The sequence below is a fragment of the Thunnus maccoyii genome, chromosome 13 (genome assembly GCF_910596095.1).
Source record: "Thunnus maccoyii chromosome 13, fThuMac1.1, whole genome shotgun sequence".
In the NCBI taxonomy this organism is placed as follows: Eukaryota; Metazoa; Chordata; class Actinopteri; order Scombriformes; family Scombridae; genus Thunnus; species Thunnus maccoyii.
In genome coordinates, this window is record NC_056545.1 from 21,537,716 (window position 1) to 21,556,132 (window position 18,417).

The 18,417-nt window shown below is 39.1% G+C and overlaps 1 protein-coding gene across 4 annotated transcripts in view; it reads right to left on the bottom strand.

Annotated features, from left to right (window-relative positions):
• mink1 (misshapen-like kinase 1) overlaps positions 1-16,998 on the bottom strand; it is a 32,546-nt gene extending 15,548 nt beyond the window's left edge. For 3 of the 4 annotated variants that reach the window (XM_042430105.1, XM_042430108.1, XM_042430104.1), the window contains exons 1-13: positions 15,598-16,998; positions 11,193-11,258; positions 10,017-10,199; positions 9,817-9,927; positions 9,638-9,728; positions 9,395-9,525; positions 9,252-9,306; positions 6,695-6,773; positions 4,879-5,054; positions 4,649-4,718; positions 4,334-4,544; positions 970-1,077; positions 277-363 (exon numbers count right to left, since the gene is read on the bottom strand). In XM_042430105.1, coding sequence (XP_042286039.1) covers positions 277-363; positions 970-1,077; positions 4,334-4,544; positions 4,649-4,718; positions 4,879-5,054; positions 6,695-6,773; positions 9,252-9,306; positions 9,395-9,525; positions 9,638-9,728; positions 9,817-9,927; positions 10,017-10,199; positions 11,193-11,258; positions 15,598-15,654 — 1,425 coding nt within the window. In that variant the 5' untranslated portion in view covers positions 15,655-16,998. The remainder of the gene's footprint in view (positions 1-276; positions 364-969; positions 1,078-4,333; positions 4,545-4,648; positions 4,719-4,878; positions 5,055-6,694; positions 6,774-9,251; positions 9,307-9,394; positions 9,526-9,637; positions 9,729-9,816; positions 9,928-10,016; positions 10,200-11,192; positions 11,259-15,597) is intronic. The other variant, XM_042430106.1, reaches the window with a different exon arrangement.
• Positions 16,999-18,417: the final 1,419 nt, after the last annotated feature.

Consider the following 18,417-nt stretch of genomic DNA (forward strand, 5'->3'; position numbering starts at 1 on the left):
TACAAATAGATATTAAAATCTGATTGTAACAATATTCATTTAAGCTTCTATTTACTCCATCTCAAATGATCTATCCCAAAAACAAGCAGACATGTTAGACTGTAGTGTTTGTTTTGTCAAAAACAAGCCATTTTGTTATTGAGGACAGTTTATGTCAGAGCTGATCAATCAGTTTCTTTATTGATGAGGTATTATAATATATGTAATTACTATATATAAAAGAGGACATGGGAATCTGCAGTCAAGACAAGACACAATAAAGGAGTAGTGAGTTACCATAAGCAGTGCCTGCTCCTGAAGCAGCTGCTGCTGAAGGATTTCTAATTGCCGCTGCTCTTCTTCTAACTTATGTCTTATAAACTCCTGAGGAAAGGTGAGGAGGCAGGAATGATAGGAATTAAAGTGGGAAAAGAGAAAGGAAAGTATATGGGGGGGGGGGGAAGAGGATAGAAGCAGAAAACAGTTATGCAATGCCATTCCAGTAAACAACAGAAACCATGTGTTGTACTGATAAAAATCAACAATTCTAACACTGAATTTTAGCGAGAAAACATGCACTGTCCCCGTTCAGGAGTTGGAATAGAAACAGATAAAAGTTAGCATAACATGTCTAGAGATTGTGATAGACAGATTTAGATAAGTAAGAAAAATTTGATTTTTATGAACTGTGATTGATGTAAGTTCTCAAACTAACACGAAATCAGTATTTGGCACTACAAGGTGATGGTGATATGATGCCAGACTCTTGTGTTATTGAGGGTAGACTGGAAATGGAGCAAGAGAGACGCAGAGAGCTCACCCACAGAAAACTCATCTCTGAATAAATACACTAATTTAGACCCTTGCTGCTATGGCAACCTACTCATGGAATTTCACCACCAGAGCAACTTGCACAGTGTTGCTGCTAGACACACCCACACTTCACACTGATTGGCTGATTGCAGCCTCACGTCTCCCTTGGTTGGTTACCTGCTCCCTCTCAGCCAACCTTCTATCTTCCTCCCGTCTCATATCGTCGAGTCTCCGATGGGGACCTTTTTCTTGCTGCCTCACCATCTCTCGCTCTTTTCTCTGTTGCTGGGAGAGAAGGGTGATAGGAAAAAGAGAAATGAGCATAGAGGCTCTGTTTGCACGGGGGAATTTATAATGGATAGCCTGCTAATAAGCAAACCCTCCCTTGTTTTTTGTGCAAAGAACAGGAAGAAGAAATAAAAAGGGAGCGGGAGTGTGAGGCAGAGAATAGAGGCTGTGAGTCATTCTCACAAACACACACACACCTATTGCATCCTAATCATCTCCTGAGTGTGCTGCTTTGATTCAAACCTGAACTGACCACAGTTATTCCCTTTTGACAGGGAGCAGTTTTTATCTGCTTTTTTTTAAAAAGAACATTGAAACAACAAGCTTTGTTCTTTGTGGTGAAATGAGATCCTTCACCTTGGTGCTGACACAAGAGACTCTTGTCCACTGGATTGTTGTTGGCCCTTTAGTATTGGGGGAGGAGGTATTAGATTTGGGGAGTACAACCTCGCTGCAGTAAATACCTTTTTAATATTGCACTGATAATAACAGTGGCAATATCAGTGTAATTATGTGTGCCTCATTCAAATCCCATGTAACTCTTTCATTTCACAGCTGCTCACACTTTGTCACCAATGAGCTGGGTTATGTAGATATGTATTTCAAAATCTTCAACCACATACATGAGCTGAAAAGTGTTACATCAAAGCATAGGATAGGTACTAAATCTTTAATCTCTATTTTATGGTCAATAACAAATTACAATCTAACACAAAAATCAGACAGTCAGGCACACAGAGTGGTATGTTTGTGAAGTTTGTTTGATGCATGCAGTAACATGATACATAAAATGACTAAGATCCACCAGCCAATCAATAAACTAACTGCTATCAAGGGCTAATGGCTGCAGACTGTAAAGCAGAGCATTCCACAAGGATTTTTCAAAGATCTTGACCGTTCGTCACCGTGATGACGCCTATTTATCAACTCTGTACTAGAGACTTCAAAGCGAGAGAGCATGACATGATAATACACATTGAGGGAATGTGAATATCGACAACATTAGAAGTGCATATCAAGATTTTATGTCAACTGCTTGAATATTTCACCAGTGCTTGTGCTGTGCGTGCATTCTGATCACCGCAGTCAATGGAAACTATTATTTCATACAATGGTGTGCAAACACTGATGACAACAGTATATATACACACACACTACTTTAACGTTTTTCAAATGATTGTTTACATTAGTCTATGCTTCTCATACAAAACAATCAATATATATGAAGTAAAAGATTGCTTTGGGCAGATATGTATTACCTTCTTTGTTATTCTACAATCCAAGGATAAGTTGATTTCTCAGTTAGGCTGTTTTCTTTATATCATGTCCAACTAAAAAGAGCCAGCTGGCAGCCATGCTTCATTACAGCTACCTTGTTAGGCAGCCTGATTAAATTGTAATTAATTCTTTAAACTCACAGCCTTAATAAATGACAGATTGTAAATACAGGTTGCATATACTTTCCATGCATTCTGTGTCAAATTAACACATGCTGCCTCAGGTTCTGGTTCACAATGCTTTAATGTTTTCCAGCCTCATAACAAGCAGATTAGTGGTATTAGAGTGTTCGAGACTGGCTGGTTTAAAAATGAATGCATCCTGATCCTAATCTCCATAGTCCTTAGGTGAAACAGCCTTTTCACAGTTTTCATGCGGTTCACAAACATCATGCTAACAAAACAACTCACTCTGGCCAAATGTTTGCAGAATTTATCATTTATACCTGGTGTTGCAGGGAGCTGGACCGTCTTTCACTGTAAATAATGTCATTCTATTCCCCACTTTTTTCCTGTTTATTTAAGTATGAATGTTATTGCACAAAATGTTGAAAAGGTACTGTTGGCAGTGAGGCTGACCCCAGCTTTTGTTCAGTACCTGCACATTATTATTTAGTGATGGAAGCTTTGAGTTGGTGACAAGAAAACCTGATGGATAGGTAAAATGAACTGATGTGCTTCCATGTAGTGCATAGGCTTCATTTTATATGTGCTGCATTTCCTAATTTCCAAATACAAGCTATTCAAACATTGTTATTCTTACTGGTCTTAAGACGTTGGCCCACTATAGGAGGCAAATCACAAATACCATGCATTTATGACGAAAGCAGGCAATGGCAAACCAAACACTGATGTAAATATTGGAGACTTGATAAAGGGCAAAGAATTGAAAAGGGCAACAGTATTTAGTTAAGTGGCTGAAGGATAAGGACAAGAGCGGGGCGCATAACAGACAAGGAACCTGATATTTTCTTCGCTTGGTACAATTACGCTTTGAATTAAAAACTTATCATCATGTGGTATAACATGTGCGTGAGCCCCTGGTGAAACGAACAGGTTTACAGTGAATTCTGAAATCAAGGTCAATGGTAGAAATAAGTCCAGGCCTCTGCTGCTCTATCCCTGACAAAATCTGATATCTTTGTATAACATTATTGTATGAGAATGTCAAGTGGAACAAACACCAATAAACAAAGACAACCTGTGATCACAAGTTGCGAGTCAGTTGTGAAAAGTTTTGGTTAATTTAATGTCAAACAATATTATGAATGTCAAGTGCATCTAATCTACAGACACCTAATGAATGTGCTCTCAGTCTCTGAAGTAGGGATGGGATTTAAGTTCAGGCAGTACTTCATTTCAAAGTTCAACTGCTGATACTCAAACTACATATCAACTACATCCCTTAAACATCTAATTGTTGGTAGTTGAGTATTAATATTCTCTTACTGGTTCTAAGACTTCTTCACATCAAGGGCCCCTAAACTGACACAAATTAGACCACGGACCCCCATCTGATAAGATTTTGTCCCAGGGTCCCCCATCTGATAAGATTTTTGCTTTTAGATGTTTTATTACAGAAAGTGTATGAAACCCATGTCCAGAATAATCATACATTCTGTCATTGTGTTACTTATGGATAGAATTATAGTGAAAAGAAATTATTCCCCTTTTTCCTGGGGACCACCTGGAACCTCTTTGAGAACCACTGGTCTAAACCCTTAGAGTTGAGTTTATAAAGCATTTTATTTTGCAAATCCAAAATTAAGACCTCTCAGGTGCTGGTAGGAAGACTTTTGAACTTTAGAGAGAGCCAGGCTGACTGTTTCCCCTCGACTCCAGCTCCATATTTAGCATACAGCCATGAAAGTGTCATCGCTCTTTTCATCTTACTCTCAGGAAGGAAGGAAATAACAAATTTCACAAAATGTCAAACAATTCCTTCAAAGAGTATCCATTCCCTAGTTGACCATTACCTCCTCAAGTCGGCGGCGCTGCTCCTTTTGCTCCTCGATGCGTTTCTGTCGGTCATGCAGCAGTTGCCTCTTATGTTCCTCAGGGTCCCTGCGCTGCGCAGCCAGTTGGGCCTGCTGCCGTTTGTGAGCCTCCGAGCGCTCTTTGTTCTCCTGCTGCAGACGCTGGAAGTCCCGCCTCAGGGTGGACTCACCAGGCACATTGAGGATTGAGCTGATGACCCAAATTGATAATATGAGGGAGAGGATCTTGGGAAGCACAGTGAGCACAAGTCAAGGATGCCCACTACTAGGACAGAGATGACAAACTGCTATTACCTTGACTCTCTGTCATCACCACGATTTTCATCCTCCTCATCACTACCACTGTACTCATACTCGGTCTCTTCTAAAAGAAAAAATAGGATAAACAAAAGTCAGAACATTACATGAAAGCACCTTTCGCCATATTAACCTACAGTATACTCCAAGAAGAGACTATGTTGTCTGAGATACATAGATTGAAGTCAACTCAGTGATGCCAGACTCTTCCCATCTCATCTGCTTACCTTTCTCTCCCCTTTTCTTACGAGTACGGTCAATATGGTCTTTGAGTTGGATTCGGACCTGGCGCTCAGTGGGCTGGTCCCTGATGAAGGAGTGCTTGAGCAGCTGTTCTGTGGATGGTCGGCTGGGGTATGTCTTCACCAGACAGCCCTCTATAAAGTCAATGAATTTCTTGGACCTGGGAGGAAGGGGGAGGTTAGTGGATGATAAAACTGGTGAGGGAGAGGGTGAGGGAGGGGAGGCATGAAACAGTTGGCAGCTGGGCTGTTACTGTCCAGAACCCTGATCCAACACTGCTCAGAGAGAGAGACTCAAGAGGGACAAGGTCTGTCTTTAACCCCTTTCGCATGTCAAGCATTTTCTGGGAGGAATCGTGTGCGTCAGTATTTCAGAAAAAAAGAAAAATTCTAGGAATCTTCCTTTGTAACAGTACTGTGAACGAAAGCCATTAAGGTTTCATGCTAACATCTTTTGTGACAGCACTTGAGAAACTGACAAAAAAAAAAAACCTGCAGTGACTCATTTCATTCTGCCATGTCTTTACATAAATGGAGGCTAGTATCTGAGATTAATCAGTAACCAGAGTGAACAGTATACTAACAACAAAAGAAGCTCCTTCACTACTAGCTGTTGCTTGTTCTTCCTACACACACTTTCACTGAAACTGCAAACACAATTCTGGGTACAACAATAAAACATAATTCAATGAACTACAATAACTAGTTAATGAATATTACCTGTACGAGGTCACACATTAACAAAGAGTTGTTGAGTTCATTATATAATATTAAAAGTGGTCATGATGATGTTTCCATCTCTTATGTTTTATATTCGCAAAATTGTTAATTTTGACAGCTGACAGCTACATTGTGGTAGAAACATTGCATTCTGAATGCATACTGAATGTGGGCCCAGTAACAAGAAGTGGGAAAAGCAACAGGAACAAAAAAAAACAGGGTAGGAGGAAGAACATGACAAATTAGTCAAAATACCTTCAGCTTCTTGTCTTGCTCGCAATCATCTTTAGTCTCATTATTGAGACAAAACACATGACCACTCACACTCTGACATAGGAGTGAGGGACAGATTTCCATATCATCTTTCCCAATTGAGAGAAATGATGCGAAAGCACTCAGAGTAATCTGCAGAAGATCACCATTTACTTTGAGAAACTAGCCTCATTTGGAATTGTTTCTTGTACAATCAGCATTCTTTCCCCTCAGTGCTGTTCTTATTCAGTGTGTTTATATGTACTTATCATGGTTATTGTTGCTCTGCAGTAACCTGGTTTCTTTAACATCAAGTAAACAGAATTAGCATGTTACTGAATTGCATATTAATATGCTCTCCTGCTGTAACTGTTGATGGATTTAGCTAGCTAATTATTCCAGAAAGTGTGTAATACCTAATTATTTCAGTGCAGTATCACAAAATGTGATCAACAAATTTTTGATGGAAATGTTCACTTTTCATAGTGATGAGGCGTCTTTTGCCATTTTATCTGACGTACTACATACAAATATTTCCATGTATTTTGATAGGGAAAAATACCAAAACTGAATTTATCTATTGTGTAATATACATTACAGTGCAGTACTAGAGAGTGAAAATTACATCTTTTTCTATTGCATAAAATGGTTTGGCCAAACCTCCTTTTTCATTTCAACTTATTTTTGGAGACAAGCTAGATTTTATAAGACTTTAAGGGTTTTACAAACTTTACATAATGTGAAGGGAGCATCAGCTTGTCTAGGATTTGACAGTAAATAATATTTGCAATTCAAGAAGAGACAGATATATAAGACAGATATAACTCACCATTTTTTGGATTTAAGTTTAGGAGGGGGATTCCTGGGAATCAAGAAGAGGGCTCTCATTGGGTGCATGTCACACAATGCTACAGAAATAAAGAAGAGTTGTTGAGTATAATTCAATCCTCCTATCCAACTACTGTACAAGGAAGGAAAAAGCATATCAGTATCAATATCATATATTCATACACATGGTCATTTGTAAATAATACAAGCCACCATTACACATATTCTTTGTATCTTTAAACATGGGTACAGCTGTTGTTATCCAATCTTTCCTGGTGCCTCAGGCTTATTGTTACATTGAATGTAAGAGCAAGGACTGTGAGTCATTGTGTTCCCAGCGTAGGTAGGTAGCTAAACCTGACTGGTTAGCTTTAGAGTTACACAGTAAATAGGCTTTTGTAACGCAGTCTTTTGGACATATGCAACGTGACTGAGACAGCCAAAGGCAAGAGGAAATGTTAATTTCTGCATTTTAAGTGCCACATTAAAACAGAGGGATCACAGTTATACTGATAATATGTGCTTCATATAACATGCATGTTTAACATGTATTTCACATGGTATGAACATTTAAGCAAAATGAGTATTCAGGAGGATAATGTGGTTTATTTTCATTTAAAGGACTAGATCACACACTAATAGGATGCTGGAAGTTTTATCGGTGGAAATGATCAAGGACACAGTTGTACTCTGCCATCCCATTTTGTGTTTTATTAAATACCTGGAGTGAACTGTTCTGTTTGTACAATTTATCAGTTACAAACCTAAACATATAATCCAAAAGCTCTATATTTAACTTGTTACCTTTTATTTACCAAACTGACAGCCCTTTGTTTTCATGAAGCTTAAGTGAACAAATAGAAGAGGTATAGGAAGTGTCTGCTGATAGGCGTGTGGAAAGAAGATGCTTAAGAATTCATATGTTCAAAAACAAGTTACCTGTAAGCTTATCATGCAACCACAAACGATGTGGTTTAAGTTGGAAACTTGCTTCATATTTTTTTAAATATATAAAAAACTGTGTCACCCTTGGGCCTAATAATGCAATTGTGAAATGCTGACAACATTTAGACACATCTAGCTCTGGAACTTCCTCATAATTCACACAGAAAATATATTATGTGTGATGTACAACTAATTAAAAAAATCAAACTGAGACAGGTGAAAATTTTTCCCATAAGTTAATGAGAGTCTGATTGTAGCATACGCTGTGAGGCAAATACAAACATTTTTGTAACTGTCACAATGATGCTTTTCAATGAAACAATGACACATATCAGTCTTGTCTTAGGTAGTTTGTATGATGGGAAAACTGATGGATAAATAAACTGTTCATAGTTCACCTATCACACCCTCCCCTATTTCACTAAATGTTGGAGGTCATGTTATCAATACAGACGTTCTATGGAATCATTTGACTCTAAAACGCTAAATGCACAAAAATCTACTGTTTCTCATGATGGTACATGAACACCAGTTTGACAGTTAACCTGGATGCCTTATGCCATTCACAGCAGCAGCATGGTCTGTGGCTGCTCCTCATCAGTGATGTGAAAAAAGGCTTCAGATCATATAAATTTTATGCCAATAGTACAAATTTATTTTGACGACAAGAGGTAGACTCCACTTAAATTTATGCTTGAAGATCCCCTCCAGACATCTTTTGAGACATATTACATACTCTCCATATTATGCATAATGCATACTCCGCTTTGAATAATAATTTGTGTCTGATGTGGTTTTTCTCGTTAAGAATTTCTTACAATTACATCTCCTTTACCCTCATTGAAAAATCCTGAATCTATGAATACTGAAATACTGTTAATTTTAAGTGTAACTACGGGGCACAAGATGTCTCCTTCTTCACTGAATTCCATTCTCGGTGTATATACGCCCTAACAGCGCAGGGGTTTATTCAACAGAGCTCAGTCTGTCGCTGACTGAACAATTAGCGGTATGTGGCTGCACAACAGCACAATGGAGACACATTTTGGAACAACAGAGCTCATAGAATGGTGCCCCCCATAATGAAAGTGTTCTCTGCTACTACTTTAATGTCCAATGTTTTACTAAATAAACCAATAAGTAAAGACGGGTTATAATAGTTGCAAATTTACAGTAACAGTACACCAGCCACAACAAGTTTCTTGCCGTATTTGCTGCTGTTCAGTATTGAGTTTCTTTACCAGATCTATGGTTTATTCTATAAACATTTTAGATGCTACTCTTAAGTGAGATTTTCTTGTCCTCTTAGTCAGGTTTGACACCAAATCTCCAAGCAGACAGATCTCCCCGCTAAGCAGTCGAGAGAGTTCTGTGCAATCAGCCTCCGCAGGCCAACTGCCAGCTCACGACTACACTACCTTGATTACAGTGAGTCAGCTGTCCATCTGAAGGCACAGACAACAAGGCCGTACATGCAAGACAGATTCATTCATTAAGTCTTTTTTAGAATGGGTTTTGAGACTATGAGAAATTATCTGCTGCTGAGTACATCGAAATTCATGATTCGACCATAAACAGGTAAATTACGTGTGCGGATGAGTGTGTACACTTACGCGGAGCTCCCTCTGCCATCTCAATGGCTGTTATCCCCAAGGACCAGATATCGCTCTGGAAAACACACAGGGGAGCAAGTCAGTCTCTAGCTTTCATATGATCTCACAGCTTAGTGCTCACACAAACACAATGCTATTGTTACCCTGTAGTCGTAGGTGGAGTCAGGGTTCTCGTCACAGGCAATGACCTCTGGTGCCATCCAGTAAGGTGTGCCGATGAAGGTATTCCTACGCCCCACGGTCCTGTCCAACTGAGCGCTCACCCCAAAATCAACTGAATGTGGACAAAGGAATCAGAGGAGGAAGGGAAGTGAGACGATGATAGCATATGTTTACTTCTGCGATGAAATAGCCAAAAACGCTCAACATTCAAGCGTTCAACATACCAAGTTTGACCTCGGCATTCTCTGTTAGCAGCACGTTCTGGCCCTTGATGTCCCTGTGGATGACTTTATGGGCGTGAAGGTGAGAGAGGCCCTGGACAGAGAAAGGAGTCAAAAATCGGTCAGTAACAAGAGACCTCTGCTGCAGACTGGTTTTTACTGGTGCAGCTGCAATTTCTCACCCTCAGGATCTCTCTGCAGATGTAAGCAATCCAGTCCTCCTTCAGAGAGCTGCCCTTAGTGTTTTTCACCAGGTCGGTCACTGACCCAGCCCCACAAAACTCCATCACCAGCTACACACACACAAACACAAGCTTAGCGAGGGCAATAAATGAGTCACACTGCTGTAAAATCGTCAGGACAGTTACAAGGGTAGACGGACCCAGAGTTGGTCATCATGTCCTGGTGGACTCTTCTTGACAAAGGCACCGTAGTATGTGGCTATGTTGCGGTGGTGGCTGTATTTTTTCAGCATGTTGATTTCTGCTTTGATCTCCTCTTCCTCTTCCTCTGTAACATCCATCACCTTGATGGCAGCCAGCTGGCCCGTCTTCACGTGACGGCCCTGATTCAAAGAGAAGCCGGCAGTAAAGTTGAAAACGAACCTTGGACTCGTTGTCTCTGAATCTTTCTGAATGTTGCCCATTAAGTACGACTAATTGCTTCATCACATCATTTCGCCACTCTTAGTTTTAGATTTCCTTCTACTGGACTCTCTTATCTCGCTGTCACAGTCACTTTAAAATGTTCAGATGACATCTGAAAAATTCACTGACAGAGAGATAAACTAAATATGCTGTAATGTGAGACATTTATGTACAGAACATTTGCAGACACTTGAGTAGCCTTTCTATTCACGCTCTCGTCTGCTCAGTTTTGCTGCAGCAAGTCATTGTACAGGTGACAGCTGGTCGTCTTGAATGCTTCAAAGATTACTCCTCATCAACTTAGTATGGCATCTCTTTTAAGATGGATGCCCCTCACAATGGACAGTTTCAATTTCATTACTTTTCATGCATTCTTCTTCCTGCCCCTACATTACCCACAATGCAACTTGATTCACTCGACTGTACAGTTTCAGTTGTGTTATGCTAGTTGCAGCCAATGTAGCCTCGTGCCTCTGGCCTCAAGCAGACATGAGGAGTGGGCTACAGAGGTCTGGTAACCTCACATTTTTCTAACTCCACTGCCCTAGACTGTTTTTCATTTTTGTAGTCGTCAGCTCCAGCCGACCGTTGCCTCAAATGACATGAAATTGCAGTTTATCAGATTTCCCACAGCTCTTTTTTCTTTATTCTTACAACTTTTTTCACATATGCAGTGGTAATGAACACAGATTTTGATGTGTAAAAAAATCAATGGAGTTGCCCTGTAAGCCTTCAGTTCAAGTCCTTCATCATTCCAGGTTTTACATGCACTAGTTTTATTCTATTCATGAACTGATATAGAAACTAAAATACAAAATTTCCTGCCGTTTTACTTGGTCTGATATTTTTGTGATGAAAACAACAAGTGATTTAGACTTGAATATTTAAAATTGCTCCACATCACGTCTCACCTTGTACACCTGCCCGTATGTCCCATTGCCGACAACCTCGACCAGCTCAAAGATCCCTGCTGGATCCTACGAGAGACAGAGATGGATTCATAGAGTCATACAATATTCAGAAAGAGCAGCACACATGCCTCTGTAAGATAAATCTACAGAAATCTAGAAAAATGAACCCCTATGGATCCTATCGTGTACAATGAATCCAATTGAAATAAAATATAGCAATTTCCATACAAATCATCTGAACTTAATTTTCCTAGCCACCCACTCACACACTCACTGTCCACCCACAAGATTTAACATGAAGGAAACAGACAAGCAGATACACTAAACATTGACACCAGATTAGAAATACAAAGATGGATTGTGACAACATGGACGTGACTTCCGGCCTCTTCCTGATTTGTTCCTTTTAAGTTTCCATGCAAATGAACGCATACTTTGCTGACACTAATAACGAGTAGGTTGCTCTGACTTAATTATGCAACCCCCTCCTCCCCCAAGAGACAAGGGAAAATGACAAGCAGCTCCACTTTCATGCAATTTCAATATGGCTTTAAGAAGATGTGTGGGTGGTGAGACTGCTGCTTTGGGTTTAGAATGTACATCATGACCTATCCTGCTTTCATCTGTTTCCAATGACGGGTTTTCTGCCTTCAACACGGCAGGGAAAAATTCCTTTGAGACAGGGAACATTTTATGGGAAACAAATAGCATACATACTTCTGAAAGATTTGGCAGTAAAATTGGGAAATGACCACTCATTTACTGCAAATGCACATAGCTCACATAATGATAAAAACATACCAGCCAGATCTTGAAGAATGTTATGTGAAATGTACACAAAAGAGGAGGAACTGTGACGTAAAGTAGGAGCAGGAGAATGATGGTATGGAGGAGAATAATGTAACGATAGAGTGGGTGGTGAAGAAGAGGCGTTAGAGTCACCCACGTCCAGCGCAGAGAGTGGGATGAGAGGAATGAAGTGATAGAAGGGGAAGGGTATGGTTAGGTTGTTTGAGGAGTAGCGCCACCAGCACACACATTGCCAAACAAATTGAAAGCAATAAAACCGTAAAAAAAAAAAAAGAAAAAAAACAAACTGTAGGCAAGGAAGCAGTAAAACTAGTGGGTGAAATCAGAAAAATGGCATCTCTGATACCTCTAGCAGATATCATGCTGCCATGTTAAATAAATTGGAGAACCTTGGGGAACAACGCAATTAATTTTTCCAAATGTCAGCCTGTTGTCAGGAGAAAAGCCTCAGTTCAAGGGAGTATTAACTCTAACAGACACTGGTGTGGGTCCATAAGGAAGCTGACAATACAGTACGTTTCCTGCAGTGGTGTCAACTTAGCTGACAGAGGAAGTCTTTTTTAAAATAGCCTGACTTGCCACATCTGTGGTCGCACAGCTGCAAGAATCATCACCAAAATCACCACTCTAAATTCTCTGAATACCATTAGGCAATAATTGTCTAGTTGAATTTAAGTCTTTTTAGATCTCTTCCTAAATACTTATATTTGCCGGCTATGTGGAGTCTTTTACAAACACAAAATCTTAATCTGTTTTTCAAATTCAAGAAAGTAATCTCAACAGAATCTAAATTAGCTTTGCAACCTAACATAATTTGCATATTGCAAAGTTGAGGTTGAACAATGTTTCAAATTTGAATTACTTATGACTAAAATTATTGGATTGCTGTCAGTAAACACTTTGAAAATGGGCTTCATTACATCCATCCAAAATTGTACCATCAAATATTAGAGAATATCCACAAACATCTGGATTTTAACAATTGTTTTTTTTAAACCAAAATCTTTCTTTAGGTCAGTTTACATTATGACATTGTGAATTCATGAGCACTATGTCAAAATAATCTGACATTGAGATGTCATTTCATATCCAATATGAGTAACTTTCACTGGTGTTTACAATGTGGCTTTGTGAAGCGCAGAGCTTTTCTTAATATTACTCTACAGCATCCATTTTTCACACTTACTCACACTTGTGTAAGGTTTCTTATGTCTAACATAGCAGGAACATGCATGGGATGTTTGCACTGCAACAACTAAAATCACAAGACTAAATTTCTCATGAGTTTAATTCCCAGAGGGCATTCCTCACTAATCAGCATCCAATATTTCACTCACACTCTCAAATTTTCAGTGCTTGAAACTGAAAATAAAAGAAGTCGCTTTCCAACAGTTTTAAATAAACAACACAGCAAGGTCATATTCTGCAAGCGTTGTACTGGACTATGACCTTCCTTCACTTCCTATGGTTTAAGATCACTGAGTACAATTTATTATGCCACCTGTAATCAACACAACTGTGCAGGTGACCTAATTTTCCCCAGTGCTAGAGGCACTGACATTTGTTGTTGCCTGTGTACAGTGGACTGTAGTTATGTAATGCTGGAGAAATTCTGTATCCTGAAGCAAGTTTCAGGAAGAACGCTGTGACTGAGTCACTTCAATCATCAGTTCTTCAAAATCACAAAAACACAGTTAACACTTATTCCTAGTGGTAGCAGATTATGTCTTTGAGACTTCTGCCACAAAACCATATCAACATATGATGGAGGTAAATGGATTTCATTTACACTACTCCATTACTCAAACTCAACAATAACTTCACCTTCCAGAAACAAGTAACTGGTCAGCACGCCAACCAATCAGGAGTCACTAGTGTAGCGATCTAACCTACCTACCACCTACAAACACAGTTAGATGTGTTCAGCCCTGGTGGATATATTATATTTATTTCCACTGCAGTGAATTACACAGGCCACAAATCGCAGTTCAAGTTTTAAGAAAGTCACTGAAAATCTAGTTGGTTTGGGCCAAAATAATCACAAAAAAAATTGTTGAGAATGATAATCCAATTCTCTAAGTTCAATCAAGTGATAGCATTTCAGCCACAACTAACATAAATTCAGATAATATGGCTAATATTCTCATATTCCCATTTTATATAGATTTATTATAAATAACTAGGTCTGAGAGATTGAAAATTGGACAAGACCAACTAATTGACTTTGCATCTTCGATATTGTTTTGAAATAAACTTGTGTGTTCTTCTCTTCTGTTTTTGTGTGTGTTTTCCACAACAATATTAATTAAAGTGACAGATTTTTTTCAATGGGGTAATAACCAAGAGGAAAGTCACTGTTTTTACTGTCAGGACCTCATATTCCATTACAAGATGTTATTGTTCCTGAATTAAACAGTTCCCACAAAATTAAGATTATGCTGGAGAGAGTTAAGAGTTTTAATGCACATTTTGAGTAATTGTTTGATATTTTCTACAGACATCACGTGATAACTATGATCATGTTTAAAATTTGTACCTTGGAGTGGGAGATGTTGAAGAAATCTGTCTTTTCAAAAAAGCAGTGACTGAATGCATGAAATGTGTCTTATAATTTTAATAGGAGTCTGTCTTAAGGGGATTTACTGCTGCAACAAAAAAGAAATATAGATTTTTTTCAAACCTATTGAGACAAGAAGATAAATCAATAGGAAGTGTCAGAACCATGGTCTTAATTATGAAACTGTCCCCATGAAAAGAGGATTTTTCAGCAAATGGAGACAGTGGTGAGCAGATTTGTGTTTTCCATTTGATTTAATTCATTGCCTGGCAGAGGAGGTTGATCAAATAAGCAGGTAGATTTTAAAGACTGAGGCCTTCAAGGTGGACCACTGTAAACCTCAGGGAAGTGAGCCAGAACTTTATTGTTCTATCTGATATGTTGTATTTTATAAATATACACTATAAGAATGTTGTCAGTAATCCAAACCAAAATAAACCAATTTTTTTTTTAAAAAAATCCAAAATTCACGAGTGTATGGTGAGAAGATTTGGGTTGATTCTTATGATGATCCACATATCAAACAGCAATTTCAAAGCAACAATCATTCAAGCAAAAGAAGCGCATCACAATCTCAAAGTATATCATTGTTAGTTGAAAAGACAAATGAAACACTGAACAGACTAATCATTAAACAAAGAACATGTCCATCACGGCTGCTGTGTGCAATAAAAAAATGACTACAGGTGTGGTGTGTTACAGCCCAGCAGCCATCATTCTCATGTTTTTGTTTTGTACATGCTAATCACGAAAAGTTATTGTGCTGGACAGTGTGATTCTTTATTATGGTGGTGCAGAAATCAGAAAATATCTTTGATTTGAATCTGTGATATCACAACAACAACACAGCTGCCTATAACAATACCAGGCCAGGGGATGTTTATCACACCTTAACTTTGTGGCGTGGGTGTCAAATGATCGTGCTTGTGTCAGAGGCAAACCGACACTTCTGTTCATATGACATAACATTTAATGAGCCCGTCTGCAGTAACTGTACATGAATAAAGCGCAGCACACTTATATTGTAATAATACTCACCCTCAGAGCTGCGAGGTCTATGTCATCCAGGCTTCGTGTGGGGGCGTTTTCAGACATAGCTGGCGAAACTTATCACGTTAGCTAACAAGTTAGCCACTTATTTGACAAGAAGTGATTGGGGAAATTTTTAAGTGGCGGGTTAAGTGAGCTCGAAATGGCTTTACTGTAGAGAAAATATAGCAAACGGGCTTTCCGATATGCTGAAATGTTGCTGAACAACACGGTAGCACTTAGATTAGCAAACACATCGCAGATAGAGCTGCCACAGACGCACCCAGCTGGCTAGCTCACGTCAACTCTAGCCGAAACCTATAATGTTATCCGCAGTTGTTTTTACAGAAATGCCGGTAGCTATATCTGAGCAAAAAAAACACATTCAACTTAAAATTGGAGATTTCAACAAACTGTCAACGTCACCGTTAGCCGGCCATCGGCACCGCTCTAACAACTGGCAGGTTTTCAATGCAATGCACCTCCACTGTTGTTGAACACCTTGCTGCGTTCATTTTGACTGCTGCTGTATAACATTACAGCCAATGTTATCCAGGATAAAATGAAGCGTGTCGCGGGAAAAAAAACAGAAAAAAACTACCACTACCACTGAGACATTCCTTATTATGTTTGATAAAGTAAAAATAACATTTACTGCTCACGACGCAACGGTTGTTTTTTTAAGGAGAACGCAACGTCTGATGTGATGGCGTCCGGGTCCGTCCGCACCGCACCAGAACCGACTGTCAAGCTGGCATTATTAGCCTAAAATAGACGTCCTCCCAGAATATTACTTGAAGATTAGAGCGGAAAAATACAATAATACCCTCATTTGAGACACGATTCTACGCAACTGCAGTTGTCAAACTTGTTAACACGACTTAAATATTCCCCAGTTTCGGGGCAAAGGCGCACGGTAATCTGAATAACTACAGAGTCAGGTGCGAGCGAACGGTCTAAACCTAGCGTTAACGGTAACTGATTAGCTAACGTGGCTAAGCTAGCAGGCTAAACAGTCTTTTTCCAGAATAAACTTAACTTCTTCATCCATTTTCTGTGTTGACAGTCGCGCCTAGCACTGCCAACCTTCCGGGGAAAACACAGGCAGGCAGGCAGACAGACAGGCAGGCACTATGCTCTCGCCAGCCACCGTAATACTTGTAAACTAGGGCCCTCGACTCTTTAAAGTTAGGCGTTGATTTCGTTCTCCGGCGTCCAAATTTTCAGAACTTGGTAGTTGTATTCCGACACTGCAATATACAGTGCAGCTTCAAACTGCGGCGTACTGGCAAACTTGTTATTTCGCCATGTTTTGCTTCCCAAGTCCTCCCTCCCACTCTCAGCCTTGTTGTAGTCTTGCGGGGTTGTACTGAGTGACGATCGGCTGCACACAACACTCCTAAAGTGTTTGTTCCTCTTGGATGGCTACGGTGCTTCATCAGGGACAAATTACCTGAAACATTACTGTGGACCTCAACCTACGCAACTGCCTGTGTCTGCTCTGAACAGCACATCTGAGGTCATCCTCTGTCATACCTGCCCTGCACTAACCTGGTTGTTCATTTAAAACACTCCATAATTAAGATAAATTAAAGTCTCCTTCCACTCAAAAATGTTTTTCTTCTTGTTCCTTCAGTTGGATATTTGAGCTTCGCTGTGCAGACTAATGTATGTGCAGAGTTTGACACTAGAAGGTTGTTTTTACCTTCATCTGCTGAAAGTGTAAAGTTTCTCTGAGCTCACTGAAAATCAGATTTTAAGGTATGGGCCTATGAGCATGATTTGTGACATCACATATAGTTTGGAAGCCAATCCTGGTCCAATATTGAACTTGCACAAGTGTGATGTGGAAACTTGAAGCCTCCAGTGCAAACACTGAGAGTAGATTTTACAGTGATGTAGGAGACATCTTGTGTCCAGCAGTTAAACTTTTGAAATGAAATATGTTTGCATATTTATCTATTCTTGTTTTTTTAAGGAGGGAGAAGGAGTAGATGTTGTTTTAAGGATTTTAACAAGATAATTGACCTTTTTTGTGCAAAAACCATAACAGACACAAATTATAATTCAAAGTAGAGTATTTTATATGCATCTTACATCATGGCTGGAGGGGATCTTTAAAGATGCTAGATAACAAAAATACACTGTAATATATGTGTCTTTTGATAGTCATTAGTAAGTACCTTTATTTCACATTAAAAACAATTCCTGTTCTTGGTTTTGCTCTCATGTGTCTGCAATCCTAAGAGCCTCCTTATTGCAATAGTTATTTCTCCATTACGGCAGGCCTACCTTATCTCCAACAAATCATAATGCTTGTGAATAATGCATGATTCACTTCCAAAGCTGTTTACCAAGAATTCGAGAGAACAATCTGGTATGTCATAGAAACTGAGGCTATAACATGGCAATCATTTCCAGCAAAACATGTACAGTCTTTATGTCCACAGTTTCCATTTTCTCTTTTTAAACAAATTACTTGATCCAATAATATAAAGATAACAAAACAGCAAATAGCTCCACAGAAATAGTGATACCAGTGGATTACAGAAGCTATCAAGATCACCATTTCGTACAGTATTACATTTTAGATTTCCCCCCCTCATAGGTTTTCACTTGCAAAGTGTTAGGATTTGTCTCTAGATGTTTCTATCAGTAGTTTCTATGGTATATTTCTGGCTGTGGAAGGCAATATTTGATAAACACACATCTAGACAGTAGGCTTTTGTCTAGATTATAGGAACATCATGAATGATATGATGGTTGTCTATGCAGTATTAGACAAATAGCAGACATGCCATAACATAAAGAATAGCTTCATTTTTATAT